This window comes from Trachemys scripta, chromosome 8 (genome assembly GCF_013100865.1).
Source record: "Trachemys scripta elegans isolate TJP31775 chromosome 8, CAS_Tse_1.0, whole genome shotgun sequence".
Taxonomy (NCBI): Eukaryota; Metazoa; Chordata; order Testudines; family Emydidae; genus Trachemys; species Trachemys scripta.
Window position 1 is genome coordinate 103,022,027 of NC_048305.1, and position 17,918 is coordinate 103,039,944.

The window sequence follows — 17,918 nt, forward strand, 5'->3', positions numbered from 1 at the left end:
CACACCTGGGACTCGTAACGGTGGTGATATGCTATCTCCATTCCCCAGGGCTGAATCAGCCTAGGAAGGGGGAGATGGGTTTAGCTGATGGTTAAAGGGGAGAAACTGCCCCCCAGACCTTAGGCTGCCTAGAGTGCCTACCAAGGCAAGGAAGGTAAGATGAACCTACTTGTAGGCCTTTTGTTGTTTTAGAAACCTTTTCCCTTGTCATACTGTGTTCCTACTGTTAGGACTACACAATACTTTGGTTAAGAAGGCTGTTTTGAATCTTCTATTCACTGCTGGCCACTAGATCTCAGAGGGAAGAACTGTAGGTCCCAAGTCCAGTAGGATCTGTTGGGATAAGCAGTTTGTACACAGGGTGCTACAGACTAGTACCCTGGTCTAAGAGTGGGAGAATCACAGGATTCTGCCCTAGAGGTGAAGGCTTGAAGCCACCTGAAAGGGGGTTCATTCAGAAGAGAGGACAGAGGTACTTGAACTGTAACCTGTATCGTTCCGTACATATAGAAGGGAATGTTGCTCCCCCTCTGTGCTTTGTCTCTGGGGTATTAAAATAATGGGGGACGGCATGTAATAAATAACTCAGCACAATGTGAAGTCTCTGCATGAAGAAGAGACACAGGACTACAATGACCAAGGATCCTGTACGTCTAGAGCTGACTGGGAACATTGTACAGGACCAGCCTATATCGTTAAAATAAAAGGCCATTTGTACTAACACTGTGACACCTCGTCCCCCGCAACCTTCTCTCCCATCACAGTTCAGAATGGTTTATTGTCTCTGGAGATGCTAAATATGATGATCCTAGCTACTGTGTTCTTTTTATGTAGCCCTATAGAAAATAGACATGCACTGCGGGTACAGGTGCAGCATGCAAGTGTCCAAGTGTGCAAAAAAACCACTTTTCTATAACTGTGTAATTTGCCATTTTTGCCGCCTCACTGCTCAGCCCTCTATAAACACATACATAAAATCATCCATCCCCACCTGTTACCTCTCCTAACTCTCCTAGTGTAACTCCATTGGAGAGGGTGTTTCTGAAATGCTACACTGACCATCTAGTGGACTTGCCCCTGAATCACAGCAGCAATTGGTGGCAGAGGAGACAGACTGGCTAGCAACACTACCAGAACCAGTCATAATAAGGCAGAACTCCGAGACGGCGTGTTTGGTTTTACTTTCATTTTTTTGGCTGTGTTTGGAGTGTAGCAGGGAGAGAAGCATCGCAGCTAGGGAGTCAAGTATCGGAGGGGTAGCCGTGTTAGTCTGGATCTGTAAAAAGCAACAGAGAGTCCTGTGGCACCTTATAGACTAACAGACGTATTGGAGCATAAGCTTTCGTGAGTGAATACATCTGACGAAGTGGGTATTCACCCACAAAAGCTTATGATCCAATATGGGTGTTAGTCTATAAGGTGCCACAGGACTTTTTATTGCTTTTTACAGCCTGGGAGGACCTTTCAGCCCTCCACATTCCTATCCAAGGGAGGATTTTACGGGATTTTTGGGACACTCAGTAATGTGCAGAGTCAGGCTACCAGGAGCCAACCTACCCGCACACTGGAATCCAGACCAGAGAGCAACAAGGATGATCTGGCCATCCTTGGGGTGGATACTTCATAAGAACATCCTTATTTATTTATTTTGCTGTTTTGTTTTAAGCCAGCCACCAACTTCAGTGTTGCAACACCAATCAAAGGATGAGCCTTAAATTACTATTTACCTAGGCAGGTGCTGGGCTCAAAGAGTGGCTTTTAGTGGCTAGACACGTTGGAAGGTGTGGAGTTTATGTCTTGTTGTTTTTATCTTTTATTATCCTGATCCCTTTTTCCTTTGTCCCTTAGCCTCAGCTCCCCATACCTAATCAACAGTTACTGTTTTATTACCTGGGAATTGTGATAGCTATTTTATTTTTGTGTGTGCTCTAATTGACACTCCTCTTTATGATATTGTGTGTGAAATATATTCTTAAGAGACAAGCTCTCTGTGTTCTCTGCACTAGGAGGGGTTTCGTTGGGTGGAGGCATCAGGCACCCTTATAGGTGAACTCAAGACCCATAACAAATGTTCCCTCTAATTTTTCCCATGCGTGTGCAGAACGAATTGTGTTATGTGCCTCAATATGGAGGTGATGTGTGGTGGGGGTGGGGCCGAAGGGTTCGGAGTATGGGAGGGGGCTCAGGGCTGGGGCAGAGGGTTGGGGTACGGACGGGGGGGCGGTGAGGGCTCTGGCTCAGGGTGTGGGCTCTTGGGTGGGATCAGGAATGAGGGGGTTCAGAGTATGGGAGGAGGATCAGGACTGGGGCAGAGGGTTGGGGTGTGGGAGGTCAGGGTTACGCCTGTTGGTGCGGGCTCTGGGGTGATGCTGGGGATGAGGGGCTTGGGGTGCAGGCTGCCCTGGGGTTGCGGTGGGGAGAGAGGACTCCCCCCAGCCCTCTCTCCCCACAGCAGCACCTGGGCTGGGGAGGAGATGTGTCTCTCCCTGTTGCGGCAGCTCCAGGGCTGGGGGAAGGGCATCTTTCTCTGTCACATCCCTGAGCGCCTGCGCAGCCCTTGATGGGCTGCTGCGCGGCCGCACAGCTTAGAGGGAACTTAGTCCATAACCCCAAGGAGAAAAGGCAGAAGACTGCAGCCATACATCAGGGCTGAGGTTACACTTGCTTACTCAATTCCTGGCAGGCCTCAGAGCAGAATCACACCTTGGAGGACTTTGATAACAAGTGTGTTGTTCTCATTCAGAGGCAAAATGCACCACCTCTTACCTCCCCTGGCACATACAGCCTTAGCGTAATCAGCATCGTTGAGGGTCACAAACACTACAAATTTCCCAAACCACACGGGGAAGGCACGTGCGTACTTTTTACTCCATTCCAATACCTTGTCCAGATCCTTCCCTCTTCCAGTGAACTGCAACAATGATGGAGGGAAAAGAGGACAGAAGCAATAAGTCAGGCGTTTGCCAAAAATCTCTCTCCTGTAGAGTTCAAGACAACCTGTCCAGTGTCAGAAGAATGGATAACTATCACAGTGCAAATTCTAAAGTCTGTGATCCATCTGACCATGCTTGTTATGGTGCTATAAGAATCAGTGAATTCCATTATTTAATAATCCATTGCTATGAAAGTGAGATGAACAAACATTTAAGCAAGCACAGTACACACACCTTCCTTCCCTACTACACTCCAGTATTAAGATGCTTCATCTTCCACCCACAAAGTCTCACTTCAAACCTTCCAAAGGGAAAGAAAACAAGTTCTAGCAGGCATCTGGTGTCACTTATACACAAGTGATATCATGGGTAGAACATGGCTGGAAATTTTGTCACAGGATATTTTCAAAGAACACTGACTTTCAACCACATTGACTTTGGTTGAGGGTGGGAATTTGCTTAGTTTCTCTCCTTTTTTAAAAGTCTCCTCCCACACTGTCTTGTGCTTCTTACACTTCATCCACACCTCTGCCCTGATAGCTCCGTTAGGCTCCACCGCTCACTCCTGATTCTGTGCCTTCTCTTCTGCCATGCCTGCATTCTTGGCACGAGCACCCAGCTAATGTTCCTTATGTACCATCCTCCTCTTTCTTTCTTAAAACTTCTGAAGTGCCACCTACTCCAGAAGGTGTTATTGCTACAAGGGTCAAACTCAGCTCTGCTTGGTCTCTGTTGCGTCAGCTTATGCCATAGGATTTGATCCTGCGTCCTTAAAAGTCGGTGAGGAAAATCATTAGTTTTCACGGCGCAGGAATTATTATTCTACAGCACCGTGTGCTTTTATGGTGCTATAAGAATCAGTGAATATCTAGATTACTAAATACTAGTAATGAATGACCTGTGCTGGTTGGGAACCTGCAATTCTGTTTTGTGGGAAAATCTGTGAATTCAAAATTCATCTTTGTTCAGAATCAGAATGAAACACTGAATTTCCAAGTCTCCTGTGAAATGAAATGTTTGTGGGGGGGGGGGGGGAAAGAGTTATTTGGGGGTCCATTGAAATTTTCCATTTCAATAAAATCAAAACGGTATGTTTCGGTATTGATTTTTTGATTTTATATTTTTACATTTTAGTTGATGCTTATGTTGTGTTGTTCTATTTTACATTTTATTTTTACACATTTACATTATTTTATAAAATAATATAAAAATAAAATGTAAAATAGAACAACACAACATAAGCATCAACTAAAATGTAAAAATATAAAATCAAAAAATCAATACCGAAACATACCGTTTTGATTTTATTGAAATGGAAAATTTCAATGGACCCCCACATTACACATTTACATTATTTTATAAAATAATATAAAAATAAAATGTAAATACACCTCTACCCCTATATAACGCTGTCCTCGGGAGCCAAAAAATCTTGCCGTGTTATAGGTGAAACTGCGTTATATCGAATTTGATTTGATCCACCGGAGTGTGCAGCCCTGCCCCCCCCAGAGCACTGCTTTACTGCGTTATATCCGAATTCGTGTTATATCGGGTCACGTTATATTGGGGTAGAGGTGTATATACAAATAAAATATTTTTAAAAATTCAAAACAAAAAAGCTGTTTTGAAACAAATGCTTCATTTTGATTTTTTTTCCTAGACAAAAAATAGTCAAAATCGATATGTCTATGAGATGTTTAGATTTTGATGAATCAGATTTTGTAATAGATCCATGTTCCATCTGAAAATTTTCAGCCAGCTCTATTCATGACAAAGAGAAGACAAAAGTTACGTGTCTGATATGTGCCTATGCCAAGTCCCCCCATTACCACCCATTTTTACTCAGTTGTATTTTTCCGCTGACTTTTAACTTGGGCGGCTACTGTGATTTCTGAGGCCCCTACACTGTTGATCATAGGTGTCGTAATAGAGATACTCCATACCACCCTGCTTGATAAACTGAAACAAATCTCCCAAAAGGGAAAGGTTGCTTGTCCATAAGCGTGTATTTTGGTTTTGTCAGACACAGAAAAATAAGGAAAATAATTTAAACTTCATCATATCTAGGGCCCTGAATTCAGAAAACTTCCAGGTTACTGAAACTTAAGTATGTGCTAAAATGCCTTCCCAATTCCAGACTACAAAAACCACGTCACTGTAGTGAATCCACTTCCCTAAGAGGCGGTAGCTCGGTTGATAGAAGAATTCTTCCGTTGGCTTAGCACTGTCTACACCATGGATCAGGTTGTATTAACTATGTTGCTCAGGGGTGTGAATTTTTCACAACCCTAAATGATGTAACTGGATCGGCCTAACGTTTTAGTGTGGACCTGCCCTTAGATTTAGAGGTGACAGGAAAGCAAGGTCGACAGGGGACAGGTAAAAAGCTTTGACGTTATTCCCCCTGTTTTTTCATTGATTTTTTCAAAATTTCCCAAGCAGCTATAGCAATGATTGGAAGCTGGACACGATTTTTTTTTTTTAATTTAAAATGTTACTGTGGTTATCTCATGTGTTTGCGTCAACATTTCAAAATCCTGACCAGCTCTAGCCAGAGAGACACTAAGGCCCATATCCACAAAGAAAACGTAGGCATTGCAAGGTTGAGTGGTGCAACACCTAACTCTTAAACCCCTAGCCACCCAGCGAAATCCACAAAAGCTGAGTTAGGTGACCAGGCTCCCTCCGATGCATAGGGAGAGACAGCCCCTAAGAATGGGATCCACAAAAGCCACCATGCTAGGCAGGGAACCACCGTAGTCAGCCAATATCAGATGCGAAGGAGAGGGGTGTATTCTAAGCCCCAATATCAGATGGCAAGGAGACGGGTGCATCCTAAACCCCACATCTCTCAGGGAGTTAGGCCCCTCAATCTAGGCTGGAGGGAGGCATGTATTTCTGTGAATCTTTCCTAGAGTCACAGGCCTACGCTACTTCTTCCAAGAATGGTGTTGTTCCACACCTAATTCTACAGAAAATGCCCTGTGGCAGGGGGAGAGAGGAGGAAGCTTCCCTTATAACCTGTAACCCCGTGGTTAGGAAACTCCCTCAGGATGTGGGGGACTGTGGTTCAATCCCCCCCTCTCCCAGATGAGGAGAAGGCATTTCAACAAGGGTTTCCCTCCTTCCCAGGTGAGGGCCCTAAGCACTGGACTCTAGGATGTTCTGATGTGGAGTCTCTCCATCTCTCCCATTGAAGCTGTTCCTCTGTGTGGCTATAGAATTAAATATGCATTGGGCCAAAGAGATAGTGAGAGTGACTGTATAACCTAGATGTTAGGGGCACTCACCTGAGAAATGGACAATCCATGCTCAAATCCCTTCTCCTCATGAGGCTAGCCCACAGGCCCTGCCCCTGCCTCCTGAGGCCCCACAACCAGAGAAATCCTAGACCATCTGCTCCAGCCGCACTTGCTGCCCCCACCCGCCCAGTGTCAGGCCAAGCTACCAGCTCCGCCAGCCCCCGGCTGGCCCTCCCAGCCTCAGGCCAGACCCAGCGCTGCACCAGGCCGCTAGCCTGACCCTACCCAGGCTAGTCCCAAGTGCCTGACCCCCCCCTTACCAGGCCTGTGTGAGTTAAGGTTGCCAACTTTCTACTGGCACTTCAAAAGACTTATATTGAGATGTGTGAGACGGGGGGTCTATCGAACATTCATAGGCCTTTGTATCAATACGTTTTATACGTGTTTGTGTGTTCCCGGCTTTCTGGCTGAGATTCTTTTGGAATCCAAACACACTAAGGGGTTATTAATGCCAAATCCTAATGCTGGTTATGCAGTTACCTGGCCTTTGAAGCTTCCCCCCCGGGCAAAGGTGAAGTAACTGGTTTTACTTGTTTCAGGATAGCTGGGAAACAAAGGCCCCACAAACTGTATAGAAGTGTCAGCTTAAACTGACTGAGAGGGCCCTCATTTGGATCCAACCAACTGCCAGGAACCTTTAACCAAGATGGCAACCCCTGCTCCAGGGTATGAAGGACTAGATCCTAGTGTGAAATAAAAAGAAACAAAATGTAAAGCAACAACTGAAACCACAGGGTGGTGTCAATCTATTTGATCTAAGCAGGATCTCTTACTGAGGGACAGATGCTCAGTTTTTGTTGTTTGAGCTGTTGTACACCACCCTGGCAAGGAAACTGGCTACTCGGTTGTCATTCAGTGTAACTAACTCACTTGTGTAACACAATATTCCAGCTGAAGAAATGGCCCACAATTCAGGAGTGAGTCATTTCCGCAGTTCTCTTTGTATCAGTTCAAGCCCCCCACGTCGAGTCCTTCCTACACACGGTCAAGTGAGTTAGCAGAAGCGGCAGTGCAAAATGGCAAAGAACTTGCTGAGTTTTCTTTTTATAAGCCCTGGTGTATTCAAGGGATCTAGCCCTAGCATTTTCACTCTATTGCAACACACTCCACGCTGCTTGATTAGGATTGCCAGGCCAGAGATTTGTGGGAAGAAGGACAAAATACTATGTTTACTATTGCATTTTTGTAGGAGGCTTCACACAAAGCAAGTCCCCTATCCCTTACCTTATCCCCTGTGCTCCACTCTGGTGGTAAGAGGGGGTAGAATGCTGATATAAGTAGGCAGCTGGGGATCCCTGGATCTCAGAGGCTGTCATAGACACCTTTATGCCACATGCTTCTGACCCCCTGGGATAGAGGGTGTGCTGGGGTCAGTAAGGGGGTGACTGGAATACACTGCTCTCCAGGAATCCTTGGCTGGTGGATGGCTCTTAGATGGCTCAGACAGCCAGGCATATTACAGAGCAGCCCCAAGGCTGCTCTAAATTACACCAGAGTCTGAAACAGTCCCCTGCTGTCCCCAGGATTAGGGAAGGAGAGCTGCAGAAAGGTGATGTGATGCCACCTTTCTGTCAACTCAGTGCCACTGATAATACAACCTCCAAAGTGGCTAATTTCTTGGGGACTAAATTATGCATTCGTTACTCACATTAGTAGTCTCACACTTACTCACATGAATAACCCTATTGACTTCAGTAAATATCTGACCTTCAGTGTCTGTAAGCTAAGAACACAAGCATAGATTTGGACCTTATGTATCTGCAAAGAAATTACTGAATAGGAAGCATACAAAATGAGCAAGGTTATTTATTTATTTATAGATTATTTTCTACTGAAAGTTTAACCAGAGTTTCCCTGTCTCAAATCCCTCTTGCCCCATCTGATTGTTTCTTCTGTGGCTACTTAAATGGAAAGCACACACTGTATAATGTATTTACTACACAATGTTATGCATGAAACATAGACCTGAATGATATTAGCATAGAGGCCAGGAAGGTGCAGTTGTTTCTCTATTTCTCTTTTACTTCATATGAGCACTGTCATTGCCATAATACATCAGATCAATGGGTCCATCTAGTCCAGTATCTTGTCTCCAACAGTGGCCAGTACTATCAGATTTAGAAGATGGTACAAGATACCCTGCCAAAAACAGTTATGGAATAACTTGCCCACACAAATGGTTCTTTTCAAGCCCTCCTTAGCTACTGGTTGTCATATGTCTCGAAACACGAGAATTTATAACCCTTTCAAACTCCTGGGGTAACTTTTTAAAAATCCATAACCATATAACCCTAATACTTCAGCATTTATAGAGCATAAATGTCTTTGGAGCATTGTACAGTTATCAGTTTATCCAGTCAATATCCGGTGATCAATGTAAACATTATTATTCCTCCTTTACCATGAGTAGGCAAGAGGTTAAGTGACTTCCCCACCCCTCCATTCTAGATAGCAACTTTATATTAGAGCTTGGATTATACCTCAGGCGGTCCTGGCTCCCAGACCTGTGTTCTAACCACTAGGAAGGCTGTCTATCTATAGAAGGAAGCTGCTTTTGGTTTTTTGATTTGAGCTTTAAGTCTTCACCACCACCTCTTTCCCTACCTCATGGACGTTGCCAAAAAGCCAGTGGACTGGAGGGCCCGGAAAACTCTTCAGTGCTTTATTCAGCTCCCTTCTCCACTGATACAGCTTGATTGCTTTCGACACCATGTAGGTCAGACAAAGCACAATGGGCAGGTAAAAGATTCGAGAGACATCCTTATGCAGCCAGCACCAAATAGCGGTTATCAGTCTCACCACCACACAAGTCATCTTCCTGCTGTGTATGTCTTCTCCCCACCAGCAAATGCACCATCCAGTTACTCTTTATAAGTGTTCCAGCTAGCAGACTGATCCAATGATATCCAAAGAGGTAGAGTCACACAAGCAGTTGATCTGATGCCAACTTTACCGGGGGGAGGGAAGGACCAGAAGGAATGTGTTTAGGTGTTGCCCCGCTTAGAATTGCAACACCTTAGGTATTGCTCTGCTCAAAATTACAATGCTTCATGGATTTAGGTTCTTTAATTTATGACTCCACAATAAGAAGCCTGGGCTGGGACTCTTGGGGCTGGTGTTGTTTTGCTGCCTCCCAGATGCCAAAGTAAATGCTGTTATAGCAAGTTATGAGACATCCTATCTCTACCAATGATAGCCCACCCAGGCATACGTGTCACTAGCCAACCGGAATTTGATATAATCAAGAATCACTCAAGAGAACACTTCAACCTCCCTGGTCACTCAATTACAGACCTAAAAGTCACAATTCTCCAACAAAAAAACTTTAAAAACAGACTCCAACGAGAAACTGCAGAATTGGAATTAATTTGCAAACTGGATACCATTAAATTAGACTTGAATAAAGACTGGGAGTGGATGGGTCATTACACAAAGTAAAAACTATTTCCTCATGCTAATTTTTCCCCTACTGTTCCTCACACCTTCTTGTCAACTGTTGGAAATGGGCCATCCTGATTATCACTACAAACGTTTTTTTCTCCTGCTGATAATAGCCCACCTTAATTGATTAGTCTCCTTAGAGTGGGTATGGCAACACCCATTTTTCATGTTCTCTGTGTATATATATCTTCCTACTGTATTTTCCACTGCTAGCATCTGAAGAAGTGGATTTTAGCCCACAAAAGCTTATGCCCAAATAAACTTGTTAGTCTCTAAGGTGCCACAAGTACTCCTCGTTCTTTTTGCTGATACAGACTAACACGGCTACCACTCTGAAACCTTAAGAGAAGGTTAATGCATGAAGCATGTTATCCTACATCTGCCTGCTCCTGGGTTTCTTACCCTCTCATCTGAACCATCTGGTCCTATCCACAGTTGGAGATGAGATACTGGACTAGATGGACCATAGGTCTGATTTAGGCCATGTCTACACTTCCACTTACGCTGACAAAAACCACCTCTGAGCAACATAAGGTTTGCCAGCATAAGTGCTCGTGTGCACAGCACTATGTCAGTGGTTTTATTATGTCAAGGGGAGAGCTCTCTCCCATCGGCACAGAGCGGCTACATGAGCAATCTTACAGCGACGCCGCTGTATCAGTCCAGCTGTGCCACTGTAAGCTCTCTAGTGTAGACATGACCTTAGTCTGAGAATTCTTTCTATTTCTGTGTGGATGATCATCCCAGAGAGCTTGCTAGAGTTGAGCATTAGAGAAAATATCTGAATGTTGATGTTGGGAACCATCCAATAGTGTAACAGGCATCATTTTGGAATCAAAGCTCATTGGAGTAACACCTGCACTCAGAGCCTGTTTGGACTGCACCATCTCCACACAAGTAAAATGGATGCCCACCTGCTAGACGGAGACTTAGCAAGGCTTGTTCGGTGGGCTTTAGGCGAAGTGCTTTTCCCCTAACTCAGTTGATTTGGCTAATACTTCCAATACACAGCATAAGGCAGGAGATGGAGTTGTTCTAAAATAAGAGGTGGAGGTTTCCCGGTAGGTTAACATATTAAATTCCTTGCACATAAATGCAGAGACTGGGGAGGGAGCTGGCACAGCAAGATTCTGGCAATTTTGATCGGGCGGCTGGGATGATCTTCATCATTGAATGGACACTGGGGACAATCGTCATAAGAGAGCAGTGTTGTTATTAATGTTTATTTTTATTTGGGGTCAGGGCACGTTGTCTTAGACCTGGGCTACACTGCGGGGTTTCAAACTAAGATATGCAACTTCAACTATGCTATTTGACTTACCTGGCCGTCCTCATGGCAGCAAGTCGACTGCCTTGGCTCCCCTGTCGACTCCGGTTACTCCTCCTGCCGAGGTGGATTACAGGCGACTACATGAGACGCGATAAATCGATCCCCAATACATCGAACACTACCCGTCGATCCGGCGGGTAGTATAGACGTACCCTTGGCCTGTGCTTGAACAGCAGCTAACACGGTGAGGTCATGGGGCTCCTAGGCACATCCTCAGTAATAATAATAATTAATAAACAGTTTTAATAATAGTAATTTCTATCCACCCGTCTTTTTAAACCACATCCATCACTGTGCACATCTCAGCACCTCCCAAAATTATAACCATGACCTAGTGGCCATGGACAGCGTGTGAGCCACCCATTCGGGGAGGTTAGCGCCTGGCCCCGTCTCTTCTGCCGGAGGTCCCACCCCGTCTGCCCCCTCTCCACCAGCGGAGCCCCGAGCCCCCCACTGCAGCCGCTGGCCCCAGTCCTGGCCAGCCTGCCTGAGTTCCCCTAGCCCTGCAGTGCCAGGAACTGTGGCCCCAGCAACGCAGTGCCACCAGCACCGGGGCACCATGGCCCCAGTACCCCCAACCCTGGAGCGCCGGGCACCGTGGCCCCAGCTACCCAATGCCACCAGCACCGAGGCATCATGGCCGCTGCACCCCTAGTCCCAGAGCGCTACGCCCAAGTTCCGGGCCGCAGGCTTGCCTACCCTAGCTAATTGTTCCAAAAGCATTACCGACAGACATGCTAAATTGGATACATGAAGGACAACTGGGAATGGGAAAATGTAAATGGAGGGCTAGAGATATTTTATGCTGCCCTCAAATGAATGTAAATGTAAGAACAGCCATACTGGGTCAAACCAATGGTCCATCTAGCCCAGTATCCTGACTTCCAACAGTGGCCAATGTTAGGTGCTTCAGAGGGAATGAACAGAACAGGGAATCATCAAGTGATCCATCCCCTGTTGCCCATTCCCAGCTGTTGGCAAACAGAGGTTAGGGACACTTCAGAGCATGGTTTTGCATCCCTGTCCATCCTGGCTAATAGCCATTAATGGACTTATGCTCCATGAATTTATCTATTCTTTTTTGAATCCTGGTATAATCTTGGTCTTCACAACATCCCCTGGAAACAGTTCCACAGGTTGACTGTGCATTGTGTGAAGAAATACTTCCTTTTGTTTGTTTTAAACCTGCTGCTAAAGACTTCCTTATTCACCTTCTCCACACCAGTCATGATTTTATAGACCTCTATCATATCCCCCCTTATTCATCTCTTTTCCAAGCCGAAAAGTCCCAGTCTTATTAATCTCTCCTCATATGGAAGCTATTCCATGCCCCTAATCATTTTTGTTGCCCTTTTCTGAAACTTTTCTAATTCCAATATATCTTTTCTGTGGTGGGGTGACCAGATCTGCATGCAGTATTCAAGGTGTGGGCATACCATGTATTTATATAGAGACTTTATGATATTTTCTGTCTTATAATTATCTATCCCTTTCCTAATGATTCCCAACATTCTGTTCACTTTTTTAACTGCCACAGCACATTGAATAGATGTTTTCAGAGAACTATCCATAATGACTCCAAGATCTCTTTCTTGAGTGGCAACAGCTTATTTAGACCTCATTATTTAATATGTATAGTTGGGATTATGTTTTCCAATGTGCATTGCTTTGCATTTCTCAACATTGAATTTCATCTGCCATTTTGTTGCCCAGTCACCCAGTTTTGTGAGATCCCTCTGTAACTCTTCATAGTCTGCTTTGGACTTAAACATCTTGAGTAGTTTTGTATCATCTGCAAATTTTGCCACCTCACTGTTTACCCCTTTTTCCAGATCATTTTTGAATATGTTGAATAGGACTGGGCCCAGTACAGACCCCTGGGGGACACCCCTATTTACCACTTTCCATTCTGAAAACTGACCATTTATTCCTACTCTTTGCTTCCTATCTTTTAACCAGTAAAAAGCAACAGAGGGTCCTGTGGCACCTTTAAGACTAACAGAAGTATTGGGAGCATAAGCTTTCGTGGGTAAGAACCTCACTTCTTCAGTGGCTTTTTACAGATTCAGACTAACACGGCTACACCTCTGATACTATCTTTTAACCAGTTACCAGTCCAGGAGAGGATCTTACTTCTTATCCCGTGGCAGCTTACTTTGCTTAAGAGCCTTTGGTGAGGGACCTTGTCAAAGGCTTTCTGAAAATCTAAGAACACTATACCCACTGGATCACCCTTGTCCACATGCTTGTTGACTCGCTCAAAGAATTCTAATAGATTGGTGAGGCATGATTTCCCTTTAGAAAAACCATGTTTACTCTTCCCCAACAATCGTGTTCATCTATGTGTCTGATAATTCTGTTCTTTACTATAGTTTCAATGAATCGGCCAAGTACTGAAGTTAGGCTTACCACCTGTAATTGCCAGGATCACCTCTGGAGCCTTTTTTAAAAATAGGCATTATATTAACTATCCTCCATCTGGTACCTAGATGTGGACATAGAAGAAACCATTACAGCTTGTGAAACATGATAGAAATACAGACCCAGTCAAGTAAAGGAGCCCATAATATTTACTCCGGAGAGTTTAGTTCTGTGGTAAAAGTGGGCATTGATTTGTTCACATACGCTAGAAGAAACTGTGCACTGGTTTGGGATTATTTATTGCAGTTTCCAAAAATAGCATTGCTAGAAAACACTACTGCAAAACATGTTATTATGCACATGAAGTTCTTTTTTGTTAGACACGGTATACCGGCAGTGGGTGTGTCAAATAATGGTCCACAGTTTGATGGATGTGAGTTCAGACAATTTGCTAACAAACAAAGCTGTAAACGAGGGCTGCCAATTAATCACAGTGAAGGAGGAGTCTAACTCTTACTTAAAATTGCTGCCCCCTTAAAGCGTGGTGGGACAGAGTGCAGGGAGCGAACAGGCGAGTCTGTGCTCTGATCACTCAGAAGTTAATTAGCTCCCCTTGAGAAAACTGGCAGCAGTAATTAGACAATCAGGTTGGCTTGGTGGGATCAGGAGCCACTTACCCCATCAATCCAAGGCTGACAAAAAAGCAGGAAGGAAGTGCCAGGGGGAAAGAGAGGAGATTAAGGCTAGTTGAGACCAGTTAAAGGGAGGCCTCAAAGGAGAGAGACCTCTGTTCCCCTGAGGTCCTGGGGAGAAGGCCAAAAAATTGTGGTGGTGCTGTATTCAGACTGTTGCATAGGGATTGTTATGGAAATGGTGGAGAATACTTAAAATAAAAGGATACAGTGAAAGCACAACCACTCGAATCCGTGCATTTTCTGTGGGAAATGAGTCATGCCCCCTTACACATGGGTTGTCACCAGCAGAGGTTTTGTTCAATATGTAAGCGAGGGAATGGTCCTGCTATTGTGGGGAACTTTCTTGGCTTCTGCACTACCCCAGTGAAATGGGCTAGCGCAAGGATCTGAGTCCTCGCTCCCACTCCCTTTACCCAGAGGTCTGCCTGACCTCGAGGACTCCCCTTCCTCCCTTCTGTCTGGCAGAGTCCTCGTAACCCCAACAAGGCTGGGCTCAGGATTCCTGGGGGGCTCGACCCTCAACCTTGCTGTGGCCACTTAGGACAGGGGCTAAGATGTCCCCACTCCGGGGTACTCTCTCTGCTCTGGACACTTCTCTGACTCACTGATCATTACATACAATTTACAGCAAATACAATTTATTTAATCAGCAATTAATTTTAAAAAGAATAAGGAAACATAGGAAAGGTTGAAGGAAACACATCCCCCTGCTCTGTGGCAGGGAACATCACAAACAGTGTCTCTGGAACGTCCGGGCAGTTCACAGTCTGTTCCTTGTAGGTCCCAGGCTCCTTCTCAAGCCCCGGCTGTGCTGCAGAGATGCTGCGGGTTGGACACTTGCTCTGGCGGTGGCCACACACCTCCAGGCTTTGCGTGGTGGGACCCTTCTTCCCAGCATCAGCCCCCCATCGGGTTAAGATCCCCCTCCCAGTCTGGCCTGCAAGAACCCTGGACTGGGGGTGTCTTTCTGCGCTGGGCCCTTTGCCCAGGGTCCCCCTTGGCTGGCCCCAGTTGCTCACCACACCCAGCTCTAGACTGCTCCAGCTTCAGCCCCAGCTCCATTGTTCTAGCTCCAGCTCCACTTGGCCTCAGCACTGACGCTGCTGCTCTGCCTCCAGCCCCTCGGGCTGCTTCTCTAGCCCCTCTGGCTCTGTGGCTACAGCCCTGCTCCCAGCACAGGGTCTGCTCTCTCCTGGGCTGTGTCTCTGGGTCTGTGGCTGCAGCTCTGCTCCCAGCACAGGGTCTTCTCTCTCCTTAGCTCAGCCCCACTCTGTCTGTGTGACTCAGGGCGATTCCAGCTCACACAGAGGATGGGACCTTTCTGACCCCCTGACTCCGTCATTAGCCTGTCTGCCGTGTCAATCAGGCTGACCTGGAGCATTGTCACTCCTGAGGAAACTGACATACAGATGGAATAGGAAACGCCTCCAAGCAACCCCTGGATGAAGGGAGGGCAAGGAGACAAGAAATGAGACAGCACGGGAGGCAGAGTCCAAATCTGCAGAAATGGAACCAGCAAGGGCCATGGAGGTGTTGGTTTCACTAGGCATAACCCTAGGTAACTCAGGAGGGTGGAAGACCACGAGTGTCGAAGAAGCCTTCCTGCTCTAGACCTAAATGAACCAAACTCCTTCCATGTTTAAACTCTAATCGACCTCAAAAGCAGGTGCAAAATGGAATTTGTAGCAGGCAGTTATCAGTTGCAACCCCCCGCTCATACCGGTACCAAGCGGTAATAATGAGGCCTGCATGTTTCTGGCTGAAGGGGAGATAATAAATCAAAGGGGAAAAGGACAAGATAACGGTTTAAAGGAAAGTTACTAACGAGCTAGACTTATAGCCGCCAAGATGATTTAACTGCTTAAATGTAATTCCTACCTTTTTAACATGACTACTACAGAAGGTAGGCGTGGAGGGGGGAATGGTGGGGGAGGGGTGAAGAGGGAAGAGCTTAGCTGCAAAAAGAATAAAAAGGGAAAACTCAGTGTGCTTGATCTGAGATGTGCCTGTTTCCTTGCACCGCTTTGAGATCTCAAATAAACTTTGATTGCTTCTTCACCCTGGTGTGTTCATTGGCGCAAAGCACACCGGGCAACGAACCCCACTGTTGCTTTCCTCGGGCACTCTGTGTCAGCAACAGAGGAGTCCACTGAATGGGTGCACACAGGTGGTACTGAACACCACACATGAAAGGATAACACCAGATTCACAAGACTGAGCAGCACACCTCAAAGACTAATTGAAAATTGTTAGTGAGTTATTAGGGGCTTGTATTTGCATATATACGGTTGTGTCTAACATTCATCTTTATTTGGAACCGGGAGATGAAACGATATCTCTCTGAGAGAGCCATGTTGAGGGTTGGCTCTGTCTAGTCTGGGTCAACACAAGGAGGTTGAGAATGGCACAGAGACTCGGGGATGATCTTTCCGCTAATACAGAACCAGTACCTCAACTTTGTTTACGTCTCCTTCATAAGGACCAAGGAATATTACAGATATTGGCTCATTGCACACTGGCTCAGCCTTGATTGACAACTACTAGTGAAAGTCAGTCCCGGTAATCTGTATCTGAAAATATTGCATCACTGCTGGTCCTTTAATCATTGCAACTCCTTTAGAAGTCAGACTCTTTTCTTCCCCGTTTTTTGGTAGCAGAAGTTGCTGTGAAAACAATACCTCCATATCACACCCTGGATCATTTTTTATGCAACCAAATTGTGTAAGAGTTTGGGACTTCCCCTCACCTGGCCGATTAGGATGACTTAAAATAAACTTCTCATTGCATTCATTATTATTTCCTTGAAGCAGTATCAACTTTGATATAAGGGGTGGAGTAATTAGTACCTGTGCATTCCCACACTACAATTATCAATAAAAACCTTACCCAGCATATTGGCTATGCCAAAATTCTAGCTTTATGCTCAGCTGAACTCACACAGTGAAAGGGGAGGTCTGGCTCGAGCAGAGAAATAAATCAGGCTGTCCAGAAGGGCTTTGGAAGGGAGGCAGAATGCCCAGGATTCTGCTGTCTCTGTATAGGCAGATCCTTGTTGTGCGTGAACCACCTGTCCTCTTCCTTCCTTAACTGCCTCCCAAAGAACTCTCTGCTTCAGCAGATCCCAGGATCACCCTCCACCTCATGAGACACCTTTGGGCAGGGATTTTCTCAGGGCAGGGGTAAAACCCCCTTTAAAGCCCTGCCATGCTGGCTGCAGTCTGCTCTCTGGCCAGGAGGCCAGGGGAGAGACACAGGTATTCAGCAGTGGGCCCAGCTACAAGCCCCAATCAGGGCTGGCTCAGAGGAATGTCCTGAGCTGAGTGCGGACAGCTGGGCTGAGGCCCGGGAGGGCTATAAAAATCCTGAACACACCTCAGAGAGGAGGCTAGACTGGGAGGAGACAGGAGGGTGGGTAGCATTGCTGTCTCCTTACCAAAGGAGGAAGCCTCAAAAGCAGGAGACCCTGGGGAGGGTCTGTGGAGCACTAGCTGTTGGGAGACCGGGGAACAGCACGAACGCGGTAAATAAAGACACTTGGGTGATCCAACAAAAGAAGGCATGGAAGTGTCTTTATTATACCAGCCTAAACTCAAGGCGCAGGCGGAAAAGTGGGAGAGCCCGCACCAACCCCATGACAGGCCCTGATTTTGATTGTGGCTACCATGATGCAGACAATAATTACGTACCAAAAAAACAGCATTAAAAGAACATTGTGTTAGCAAAGCCCAGCACTTAAAAGTTGGGACATGCTGCTATCAAGGTCACCCATTCAAGCTCAATTCAGCCCCCTCGGGCGTTTGCATTCTGAGTTAGTCTTTCGTTATACGATCATGTAACCATTTGTTTCCAATATTCC

At 45.8% G+C, this 17,918-nt stretch overlaps 1 protein-coding gene across 1 annotated transcript in view; it reads right to left on the minus strand.

The window, feature by feature from the left end:
• Positions 1–9,110, minus strand: part of LOC117881624 (cytochrome P450 4B1-like) — a 42,807-nt gene extending 33,697 nt beyond the window's left edge. The window contains exons 1-2 of the mRNA XM_034779122.1: positions 8,840–9,110; positions 2,767–2,911 (exon numbers count right to left, since the gene is read on the minus strand). Of these exons, the coding sequence (XP_034635013.1) occupies positions 2,767–2,911; positions 8,840–9,049 (355 nt within the window). The 5' untranslated portion in view covers positions 9,050–9,110. The remainder of the gene's footprint in view (positions 1–2,766; positions 2,912–8,839) is intronic.
• Positions 9,111–17,918: the final 8,808 nt, after the last annotated feature.